The 12,175-nt window shown below is 40.5% G+C and overlaps 1 protein-coding gene across 2 annotated transcripts in view; it reads right to left on the bottom strand.

Annotated features, from left to right (window-relative positions):
• Positions 1-12,175, bottom strand: part of MIPEP (mitochondrial intermediate peptidase) — an 83,460-nt gene that overhangs the window by 44,657 nt on the left and 26,628 nt on the right. For both annotated transcript variants that reach the window (XM_068143908.1, XM_068143919.1), the window contains exons 11-14: positions 6,925-7,078; positions 5,166-5,243; positions 3,525-3,729; positions 1,072-1,181 (exon numbers count right to left, since the gene is read on the bottom strand). In XM_068143908.1, coding sequence (XP_068000009.1) covers positions 1,072-1,181; positions 3,525-3,729; positions 5,166-5,243; positions 6,925-7,078 — 547 coding nt within the window. The remainder of the gene's footprint in view (positions 1-1,071; positions 1,182-3,524; positions 3,730-5,165; positions 5,244-6,924; positions 7,079-12,175) is intronic.

Raw genomic sequence — 12,175 nt, 5'->3', positions numbered from 1 at the left:
CTTAAACACAGAGCACTTCTATTAATTTCCATGATTTAATATCTGAGCTTTATTTCAAGACATACTTTAGAGAGTTCAAAGATGAATCACTATTTTTGTCACAACTTACCTGTAATTACAACATTCCATATAAACTGATTCACACACAAGTTGCTGACTTGCTACACTATGTTTGTGTAGCGCAGAAACTATACTTTTGCAGGGAAAAAAAGGTTGAAAGGTTTAAATACGTGATTGGAACCTTGGGCACAAGCATTTGCTATACTTTTAGAGACTATGTCTACCTTTTCTGCAATAAGAGTATCAACTTTTTTCCTGAATATCATAAATTATGAAATCATTTGTCTATTGTTTATTTCTACTTGAAACATTATTCACAAATAGAATGGAATGGAATGGGATGGAATGGAATGGAATGGAATGGAATGGAATGGAATGGAATGGAATGGAATGGACCAGACCAGGTTGGAAGAGACCTTCAAGATCATCGCGTCCAACCTATCAACCAATCCAACCCACCTAAACAACTAAACCATGGCACTAAGCACCCCATCAAATCTCCTCCTGAACACCTCCAATGAAGGTGACTCCACCACCTCCCTGGGCAGCCCATTCTAATGGGCAATCACTCTCTCTGTATAGAACTTCTTCCTAACATCCAGCCTAAACCTCCCCTGGTGCAGCCTGAGACAGTGTCCTCTTGTTCTGGTGCTGGTTGCCTGGGGAAAGAGACCAGTCCCTGCCTATCTACTACCTCCCTTCAGGTAGTGGTAGAGAGCAATAAAGTCACCCCTGAGTCTCCTCCTCTCCAGGCTAAGCAACCCCAGCTCCCTCAGCCTCTCCTCATAGGGCTTGTGTTCCAAACCCATCACCAACTTCGTTGCCCTTCTCTGGACTCGCTCCAGCAAGTCAACATCCTTCCTAAACTGAGGGGCCCAGAACTGGACACAGTACTCAAGGTGAGGCCTAACCAGTGCAGTGTACAGGGGCAGATTAACATGTGGGAATGTGATTGTTTTCCTGCATACATTTATTCCTGGTTTCAATATTTCACTGATTAATTTTCCCTACCTGTCCTGTTTTATAATGCCTTGCAAATTGGTTCACCACTCGATAATCATTTGCAAAGTACTCCATCAGAATTGAGGGAACTTCAGCAAAATCAGTAGGACATCTGGTTCCTAGAGAGAGAACAATTGTACACATTAGAGTTTGCTATTTTCATTAACACCAACAGTTAACTCTTTCCAAAAGTTTTTGCAGCTTTTCAGTTTGGACTTTTGGTGAACTTTAATGTTGGTTTTTTTCATTTATTAAGTCAATATTTTATTTCCATAGCATTATTGTACATATTGCCAGAAAAGCTTCATTATAATCCTACACACTTTATTATAAATCACAAGGTAAAACAAAATATTTGAACAGCTGGGTGAGGCACCTTATAAAGCTCTGGATCACACCCTTCTTAAACTAAACCAGACTGCAGCCAAACTGGCTCTACATGAAACACCAAATCTATTTAAGTGTCCTAAACCTAAATCAAACTACAATGTAAATGAAACTCTGCCTTAATCCCATTCACAGTTACAATTTTTAGCTTCCCTCTCTTGGCTGAGCTTACTTATGCTTTATATTAAACTTGCTTAATAATACCAAGTCATTCATCCAAGGAACACTCTTGCAGACTGAAGAAGTGTTCTAAGTGGAGTATCTTAGGTACTATCTTAGGAGTTAGTGTTTTCAAAAAGCACTTTCTCAAAACCCTTTATTTAATCTTTATGAGCACCTTAGACAATCTAATTTGTTAAGATGTATAACACATCCCTAAATCAAAGCTGCATTTCTAATTTTTTATATTAAAGTTAGGGATACCCAAAGTTGCTGCTTTATTAACAGATGCACTGGGTCACCACTTCTATCTCTCTGCTAATGCCAACATTCAAAACTAGTCTTAAGGATGGTTTTTGCTTCTACTGTTATTTCTTGAAGACTACCTTTTTTAATCACTCCTTTGATCTTTACAAATCTTTCTCTAATTTTTAATTCAAATTCATCATCTGTTTATGTTTTCAGAATAATATTGGTCTTTAGTAAAAGCAGCATTTCCCATGCTGCTTTTGACCTCCTAAATTATAAACTACATTTTTTTCACAGTCCTCATTATCAAGAGGCAAAATAAAATCTAAAAGTCTCTGTTGGTAACACATAACTCTACCATGGACTTAGCTTTGTATCACTAGAATACAAAAATAGCAAAACATTTTTTTGGGGGAAAAAAATTCCTTCAGTCAAAGCAGGTACAGAATCACCAAATCCCAGAATGTGTCTGGTTGGAAGAGACCTCAAAGATTATCCAGTCCAACCCCCAACCCAGCACTGAAGGGTCAACACTACACTCTGTCCCTAAGTGCCAGGGCCACACACCACTTGAACTCCCCCCAGGAATGGTGACTACACCACTACCTGGGTAGACCATACCAATGTTTGATAACCCTTTCAATGAAGAAGTATTTCCTAATACCCAGACTAAACCTGCCCTGGCGTAGCTTGTAACCATTTCCTCTAGTCCTGTTGCTTGCCATCAAGGAGAAGAGACTGGCCCTCTCCTCACTCCAACTTCCTTTCAGGCAGCTATAGATCTGTTTGTTTGATTTCCAGGATGTTATTATAGAAGAAGATACAGCAAGTGGTCCTTAGGTAAAAAAAGCAGCTGTAGCCAGAACGTGCCTTTGACTCCTTTGCCACAACTGCAGGAGCTACAGTAGCCTGCAAACTGTCAGCCAATGCACTCCTTGCAACTGCTTGCAAAGAGGGACTAAATGAGAAAAGGCAATATTCCTTTCTGTGCATTTACTAAGCTGTTACTGCACATTCATTCATGTTCACTTCTGCATGATAAAAAGGCCTACCAATGATTCATGCTTGCAAATACAGTACGTCTTAAATTTATCCAATTTGCTTTAATTAGAAGCCACTAGAAAAGGCCTGGCTTCACAGATTTTCCATACTGCCAGTGTATGTTTTTTTGCAAGAACTAATTCACTAATGTCCTTTAATTCAATTTCCTAAATAGTTTCCAACCCAGGATTCATTGTGCTTCTACACTAGGTAAAAGTTTAGCTCAGTTTAATTTGAATACTCCAACTGTTCCATTACTACAAACTCCATGTAAGGGAAACTCGCAAGAATGGATACCACCACTAGGACAAAGACTAGCAGTACACAAAGAAGAGAGAAAAATGCCTAATTCTTATTAGAGAATAAGAATATTCAAGTGTTGTTTGCTTGGGTTTTAAATAGTATCTGGGGATCTGATATTGTACTTTCAAGTCAAAGATACAGAAGTATCAACGAGACTCAACTGTTTCTGGCTCATCCTCTTTTATTTTCTTGGGGTTATTTTGATGTTATGTGTGGGGTTTCTTTGGTTTTTTGTTTGGTTGTTGGTTGGTTGTTTTTTTTCTAATCTAACCCCTCCCAGAAATTGCACATTAATTAAAAAAAGTTTCAAAAACCTTTCTTACCAGTGACATGTTGGTATCGAGTTCTTCCCAACATAGAATGCATAGCATGCCCCATCTCATGGAAGAGATTCTCCATCATACCAGGACTTAGTAGTGTTGGTGCACCCCTTGTTGAATGAGGCAGGCTAAGCATAAGAACAACTACAGGCAGCTGGTATTCTCCATTTTCCTTTAGCCTGCCTCCACGAACTGTAAAGTGACAGTCCTTTCCAAGATAAAAGCAAACATAGGAACAGCCCATATAACTACACCAATGATACTAAAACAATAATGAAATTACTCAGTTAACCTTCAACTATCACACATAAACATATACTCTATTACACAAGTTGATTTCAATGGTCATTAATAGTGTTGTTCAATCGCAGCATGCTGTTTCTCCACCTTTATCTGCTTCATTTTCATAAAGCCACCTCATTTAGAAAGAAAAGGCTGTGGTTTATGTAATATTTTGTTCTGTAAGTATCAAAATCTCATATTTTTTCTAAAAAGTATCACTAGTCTAAGGAAATTTACTGAAGTGCCAAATCTATAACTTATACATTGTTCTCCTCATTCTTCAGCAGTAACCTCTTTATAAAAATACACTACACAGCACTCCTAGTATATTGTGAAATGCTGGAACATGTCCAGAGAAGGGCAACAAAGCTGCTGAGGGGTTTGGAGCACAGGCCATATGAAGAGAGGCTGAGGGAGCTGGGGTTGCTTAGCCTGGAGAAGAGGAGGCTCAGGGGAGACCCCTTATTGCTCTCTACAACTACCTTAAGGGAGGTTGTAGACAGGCGGATGTTGGTCTCTTCTCTCAGGCAACCAGCACCAGAAAAAGAAGACACAGTCTCAAGCTGTGCCAGGGGAGATTTAGGCTGGATGTGAGGAAGAAGTTCTACACAGAGTGATTGGCCATTGGAATGGGCTGCCTGGGGAGGTGGTGGAGTCACCATCATTGGAGGTGTTTAGGGAGAGACTTGATGGGGTGCTTGGTGCCATGGTTTAATTGATTAGATGGGTGTTGGATGATGGGTTGGACTCAATGATCTCAAAAGTCTCTTCCAACCTGGTTAATTCTATTCTATTTTATATAGAAAACTAGACCAGTTTTAAACTTTCTCCACTTACCACCAATTTGCAGATGATTCTAGGGAGTGAAGGGTCTATTGTACTGCATTATGCAGTCAATATACTAGAACTAGGCAGCATGTGTGAATGAACCACTGCAGATGGAACCATAATGCAGTTTAAATCAGAATTTGGAATAAAAGTTAGTTATCATTATGAGTTTTCACCTTTAGAAAGCACTAAAAACTCAGATTTTTGTATTCCTTGTAAATAGTAGGCCAGAAAAATAGAAAGTTCTTTCAAACTCTACCATTTCTCTAAACAGGGTTCTAGAACATTTCATAGTGTCTATCATTCTGTAGAAGAGAGAGTCTTGAGTTCAGGCTACCAGGTGACGTGTTTTAAATGAAAGGTTACTCACAAAAATATTTTACCCCAAATCACATTTGAAATTGCCAACTTTCCCTGTTTAGCTTGCTTTAATTAGAAGTAACTTTCACAACACTTACATGGAATCCAAAAAGCCCTAATGTTACAGTCATTATTGGAATACAACTCATGCTGGAATCAAATCATGCATGTTACCTGATGTGGTTTATCAGGCCGCTGAAAAAAGTCACAGTAGATGTATCCTAGCAAACCTTCAGTTTCATGAACAACAGCCTAAAGGAAAAAAAAAGTATCATTTCCACAGTGAATGCACTGATGTGTAAAACTGAAGACACACTATATTTTAATCCCCAGATTTATAATGAATAAATGACAAATAAAGTGGGAATAATTACTCTAAATTAATAATTAAGGTAAAATTGTTGGTAATTTTAGCCAGTTAAAAAAAAAAACAAAAACACACACATATAAGATTCACAGTTCATCCCTAAAACTGCAACCATTTCGCTCAAAACTAATTATTACTATTAAAAGTAACACTACCGCACTAGTTAGGCCACACCTTGAGTACTGTGTCCAGTTCTGGGCCCCTCAATTTAAGAAAAATGTTGACTTGCTGGAACATGTCCAGAGAAGAGCAACGAAGTTGGTGAGGGGTTTGGAACACAAGCCCTATGAGGACAGGCTGAGGGAGCTGGGGTTGCTTAGCCTGGAGAGGAGAAGGCTCAGGGGTGACCTTATTGCTCTCTACAACTACCTGAAGGGAGGTTGTAGACAGGCGGATGATGGTCTCTTCTCCCAGGCAACCAGTACCAGAACAAGAGGACACAGTCTCAGGCTGCGCCAGAGGAGGTTTAGGCTGGATGTTAGGAAGAAGTTCTATACAGAGAGAGTGATTGCCCATTGGAATGGGCTGCCCGGGGAGGTGGTGGAGTCACCATCATTGGAGGTGTTCAGGAGGAGACTTGATGGGGTGCTTGGTGCCATGGTTTAGTTGTTTAGGTGGGTTGGATTGGTTGATAGGTTGGACACGATGATCTTGAAGGTCTCTTCCAACCTGGTCTGGTCTATTCTATTCTATTTCTATTCTATTTTAATTCTATTCCATTCTATTCCATTCTATTCCCATTCTATTCCATTCCATTCCATTCCCATTCCATTCCATTCCATCTGTAGCCCCAAAATGACTTCTGAGAAGTTAACAGTAACTGAAGTTGATTTACCATGGAAGCAGAGATAGAAAGAGGAAGGAGTTGTGGTGTTTTCAGGCTATGCCTTTAAAATTTAGCTACAGATTTCAAGCAGATAAGTAGAAAAATATAAATAAATCACTATTGGATATAAAAAGGAAAACAAAAGATTGTTCTAAATAAATTCATTGCATAAATGTCTGGGATAAGAGGAGCTGTACCATAACAATTCTTCCCATTCTTTCTCTCTTCTCTGCTGATCTTGGCTGTTTCTGCTTCGCTCAGTAGAGACAACATGCTTCTGGCTGGCCTTGGATAAGTCTAACCCAGTGGTTTTCTCTCTCCTCTCTCTTGGTACAGGGGGGTCTGGGGTGGGGAGTGGAACGGCATCCCTGGTCTTTTTGACCAGGGGAGTTTTCGTGTTGCTTGCTAATTGTAAATACTGTATATTTTGTACATATTCATTGCATTCCACTGTAGAGTGTAGTTTTTGCTTGCAAATACAGCTTCATTTGCTTCTAACTGAGTTGATCTGGCTAAAAGTTAATGCTGGAGGAAACTTCAACCCACCACACATACAAAAGGCACTTAAGAGCAAAAAGTCATTCATGTCTAACTTCTAACTAAAATTAGGACAGCTAATCTGTACTTTTAATAGGTACCCAAGTAACATAAAACCAAAACCTGATTCATGGCTCAGAGGAACACACCATCACATCTAACTTCCCTTTGTCATTTCAGATGCTGAGAACAAGAATACATACCAACTTTCGAATATCTTCAGACCAAACCTCTCCTCTCTGTGTCTGTTCAGCATAAAGGGAGATTCCTAGGAGCTGACTGAACAAAGAGTTCAAACCTTCCATGCATGCCCCGAGAGAGAAAAATGGACAGTACAAGCCAGGATCAATGTTGTACCTAAGGAAATACAAGAACCCCAAACCAGTCAGTTAGCTGAGCTTTGTAAAAACAGTATTCCTCACCTTCAAACACAGATGTGACAAAATACACCAGATAAGCCTCATGTTTGGCTTTATTCTTAATATAGTGAAACTAAGTGACAGGCTAGCTATGGCACAGTTATGCACACTGGTTAGTGCTTCACAGTAACTCTTTTTTTAATATGTATTCAAATCTGGATACCAAACTCAGCAGATGTTGACTACAATTTTCAGAGATGTGGCAAACACATAGCTCAAACAGACCCTACGGCAACACTATGGGTGGCCCGGCTTTGGCTTTTGATCCACAAAAGGCCACCAGCATTCAAGTGCCACTCCTATGCCAAGACTGCACTGTGTGACTGATCAGAAAATAGAGGTGGCTTTCACTGTGATGTAAGACAAACCCTCAGCCAAGGTAGGAAAACAACTAGTAAGCACTGCTGACTCTGTAGTCTTGCCTTTCACTGAAACAACAGAAACAACAAGGGGAGCAAATCATCTTACACAAATCACAGCTCAAGCTGTAGGGGCTTTCTGAACTTCCAGCTTTGAGCCACATGAAGATTTTAGCATGTGGTGTGGAGTTCAAATACAGACTAGCATCCTAAGCCTAATGTTGAATAACTACTTATGTTCAAGGCACTGTAGAAGACATCATCCTTCTGCATGCACAAACTGAAAATGAACAAAGAAACACTTATAAAAAGTAGTTCAGACACCTATGGAGCCAATACTTGGGCTCAAACATCCTCAATCTCTGACTTTAATAAGTAAACAAACTATCAGGCAAAAAAATGCTTTGCAGACTTGGACCTTCCACAAGCTGCTTGGGGCCACTGAAGTCTTTGGAGATGACAGCAAAAGCAGAACTGTAATCTCCATGTAGTTGTGCGTGCACTCCAAATGACAAGAATCTTCTTGCTCCCTCAAGTAAGTACAAGTGCTATTGACACTGTTTCCTGGGGTCCTGGGGTAAAGAGAGTTTAAATATAGAGAATCACAGCCTCTCTATCTTCTTTCATGCTCTCCTGCTTTTGCTTCCTAATGACATGGCAACTAATTACTTAAATTTAAACACATATCAGCTAGACTACAACAGCTGAACACCAAAAAAATGAGAACCATGCTTTGTTAAGGCCTATGATCAAAAGGCTTAGAGACCAGCTGTGAAATAGTCAGCTGGTCCCCCATCTACTTAACCAACCCTTCCTTCCTTCCTCCCCATTCCCACACACAAAAAGACAAATCCTAAAACTGAAGCCCAGTGGGGATACTGCATTTGCCAATACGTCACTTTCAACTGTGGCTACAACTCACTACTTGGCTACACTGCGTGGTGATGCACAGCAGTGGAGAGTTACTTCTCTATGCCACAGCACTTGTTCTTGAATGTCAGTATGTTGTATTTTTCTAGTAATTTTTTATACTATACTACCTTGATCACATATTCCAACAGCCTTTTAAAACTACCATAACATCTGTCAAAAGTAAAGGTATGCTTTTACAGGATCTTCACAGAATCACAGAATGGTAGAGGTTGGAAGGGATCTCTGGAGATCATCTAGTGCAACTCTTCTGCCACAGTAGGTTTGCCTGGAGCAGGACAGCATCCAGGAAGGTTTTGAATGACTCCAGAGGTGGAGACTCCACCACCTCTCTGGGCAGCCTGCTCCGGTGCTCTACCACCTTCAAAGTAAAGAAGTTCCTCCTCATGTTTAGATGGAACTTCCTATGCTCAAATTTGTGCCTGTTACCTCTCATCCTGTCACTGGGTACCACTGAAAAGAAGACTGGCCCCATCCTCCTGACACCCACCCTTTAAGTATGTACAGCTCTTTCTTCATTTTGCTTATTGTCACATGCAATACAATAAGCTAAAGCAAATGTATTCCATTCTATTTTTAATTACACTAGAACATATAAAATTAAGCAGATTTTGCCTCTACTGTACTGACAGAACTTGAAGATGTGTTGCAACACTCAAATTCACACTGCATGCTACAATGCACACATCTTCCTTCTTACAATGAATCATTAAACCAAAAGAAGAAAATAAACATGGTATAAATTACTTTAGATGAAGCTAGATAAAAGGACTGGAAGCAAGTCTCTAAAAGAAAGCAGAAGAGAAGCCACAGAAATGTGGAGTACAAAAGACAGTGTTTTACACCCAGAGACCCCCAGAAGTACAGTGTACATGTTGAACATCCTCAGATTATGTCATTAGTTCCAAATAACTGCAACTCCTTCAAGAGTGGCACTCTGGAAAGCTGTAGTAAGTAAATCTCATGTGTCTCCAGAATTTTTATAGCACCTTCTGCTCAGCTTGTTACCATGAAAAATTAAACCCACCACAAAATGCTCTTCGGATTCTGCTCTAAAGATTTCCCTGCATACCAACTACAAGACCTCTTAAAGTGATCATTTTATTCAAAGGAAAAACAGCACCTTTTAGCAGCAATACACAACCATCTCCATAATTTAGGACTGGGGTTTTTTTGTCATATCACTTTAAAATCTTTTACCACCATCCTCCATCCTACTATGAATACTAAACTGTGTTTCCCATTCAAAACTCAATGGCTTCTTTAACTAAGGACAGACCATTAATGAAAAGTTCACTATAAAAGTACTGTCTAGATAGAAGGTTACTACGACATGCAGCAAGATTTCTCCACATACACCCCTCCAAGCTTCAAAATATGGTTATCCTTATTTGTTAAAATTACAACATATATTTCAAAATAAATTAAGAATGAAATAAAAGGTCATGATACTCTTTTAGTATAGCTAAAACATTACATGGGAATATCTCACAAGTTATACATTACTTCTAGTTCTAATTCAGCCTTCAGTTCAGTAGCAACCTAGAGATAGATCTCCTCAGAGACCATTCAGATAAGCAGCATTTATTAGTTCTGGGTCTGCCCCAGTCCTGCTCATACCACAGTGGTTTATGCAGAGCTACTCGAATATACTGTACCTTGCTTTTAATTCCTGAAATGTTCAGTAATCCAGAGGGAGTACAAGGCCCAGCTACACCTCTGTCTCAAAACCAGGACTAATAGAGACATGCTCAAGTGGTTTCACATGGAGATTGCATTAGGGGACTTTGCAAGGATTTTTGCAGAACTCATTTCAATCAGCCCTGCCAGAGATACGATGACCATGTGCAAAGCCAATCTAACACCTTCACATCTTCCTCCCTCTGATATCCAATATCACCCAGGGGCTGTCCTGTCTCCCTGTAAACTGGGAGAAGAAAGCTGATGGTATGATGTATTTCAAGAAACAGCCCATAGTACAATACTACAAACATGCACTTCAGTAGATGAAATTTTAACTCCACTGATGGCTCAGTCATGTCAAATGACTTTCACAGCTGAAGGAAATTAAAACCTCTCAGTTGTAGCAGTGAGTTCAGCTGCAGGAAAAGAGGATACAAGAATGATAAAGTCAAAAAGAGCACCTTGGAAAACACTTCACAAAACTAACCCACATTTATGCAGCAACCAAGAAAAATGAAGAGAAGCATGATGAGAACTGTGGTATCACGAAAGATCAGACTGCTCATCATTTTCTGAAAAGCAGATCTTTCTTTCTGTTGAATCTGTTAATCCTGGAAACCACTTGCAAGCATATGAAAGAGAAAAAAAGTCATCATGAGTAGTCAGCATGGATTCATCAAGGGCAAGTGATGCTTGACCAACTTAAACTCTGGTGATGAAACAGCTGGATCGGCAGAGAAGGGAACAGCAGCACACATCACCCCGCTAGATTCCAGTAAGGCCTTTGACAAAGAAGCTGTTGATGTATGGGCTGGATGAGCAAATAGGGAGGTGGATTGTTACCTGGATGAATGGCCAGGGCCAGAGGGATTTAGTCAGTGATGCCAAGTCTAGCTGGAGGCCAGTGACTACCACTGTACCTCAGAGTACAACACTTGGTCCAGTTCTGTTTAAAACCTTCATAAATGATCTGGATGATGGGGCAGTGTACCCTCAGCATGTTAACAGATGACACCAAACCGGGAGGAGTGGCTGATATATGAGGGGGTCATGCTGGCATCCAGAGGGACTTTGACAAGCTAGAGAAATGGGCTGAAAAGAACCTTATGATGTTCAGTAAGAAGTGCCAAGTCCTGCAATGAGATGAACAAGCCCAGGTACCAGTATATGCTGAGAGCCACTCAGCAAGAGTTTGGACAAAAAGGACCTGGGGGTCCTGGTGGACATCAGCTTGAGCATAAGTTAGCAATGGGCCCTTGCTGCAAAGGTGAATGGCATCCTGGACTGCATTAGGCACAGTATTGCCTGCGGGCTGCGAAGGTGATCCTTCCCCTCTACTCAGCACTGGTGAGGCCATACCTGGAGTGCTGTGTCCAGTGCTGGGCTCCCCAATACAATGAGATGGGGACGTACTGCAGAGGCTCACTAAAATGACTGAGGGTCTAAACCTTCTCTCCTGTGAGGAAAGGCTGAGAGAGCATAGACTGTACAACTTAGAGAAGACATGGCTCAGAGGGATCTTATTAATGAGTATATTTTTATATATATATGTATATATATATAAATGTGTATAATGAGTGCAATTAAGAAGGAGCCAGGCTCTTCTCAGTGACGTCCACTGACGGAAGTGGAAGCAATGGGCACAAACTGCAACACAGGAGGTACAGTACACTCTGACCATCAGGGAATACTTTTTCTTCTTGATGGTCACTAAATAGTGGCACAGGTTGCCTCTAGAGGTTGTGGAGTCTCCCTCCTTGGAAATGTTTAAAAGCCATCTGCACATGGTCCTGGGCACCAGCTCTAAGTGGTCACATTTGAGCAAGCAGGTTGGACCAGATGACGATTCTGTGAAGAAGTCATATGGAGCCTAGGACTAAGAAAACACAGCTGCAGTCTGAGGTGGATTTCAGCTTTATCAGAAGAGGACAACACTTCATGCTAAGTGGAAATGATTACCGCATTCAGTTGAAATACTGGAACAACATGTTTGCTGGGGGGGGGGCAGAGAGGAAGAACGCTGAATTTACCTTGTTTCATTTTATTTCTGTCAAACCCCACAA

This window comes from Melanerpes formicivorus, unplaced genomic scaffold, assembly GCF_026170545.1.
Source record: "Melanerpes formicivorus ecotype bairdi unplaced genomic scaffold, bMelFor1.0.p_v2 SCAF_1, whole genome shotgun sequence".
In the NCBI taxonomy this organism is placed as follows: Eukaryota; Metazoa; Chordata; class Aves; order Piciformes; family Picidae; genus Melanerpes; species Melanerpes formicivorus.
Note: the sequence above shows the minus strand (reverse complement) of the source record. Positions and strands in the feature narration are given on the sequence as shown.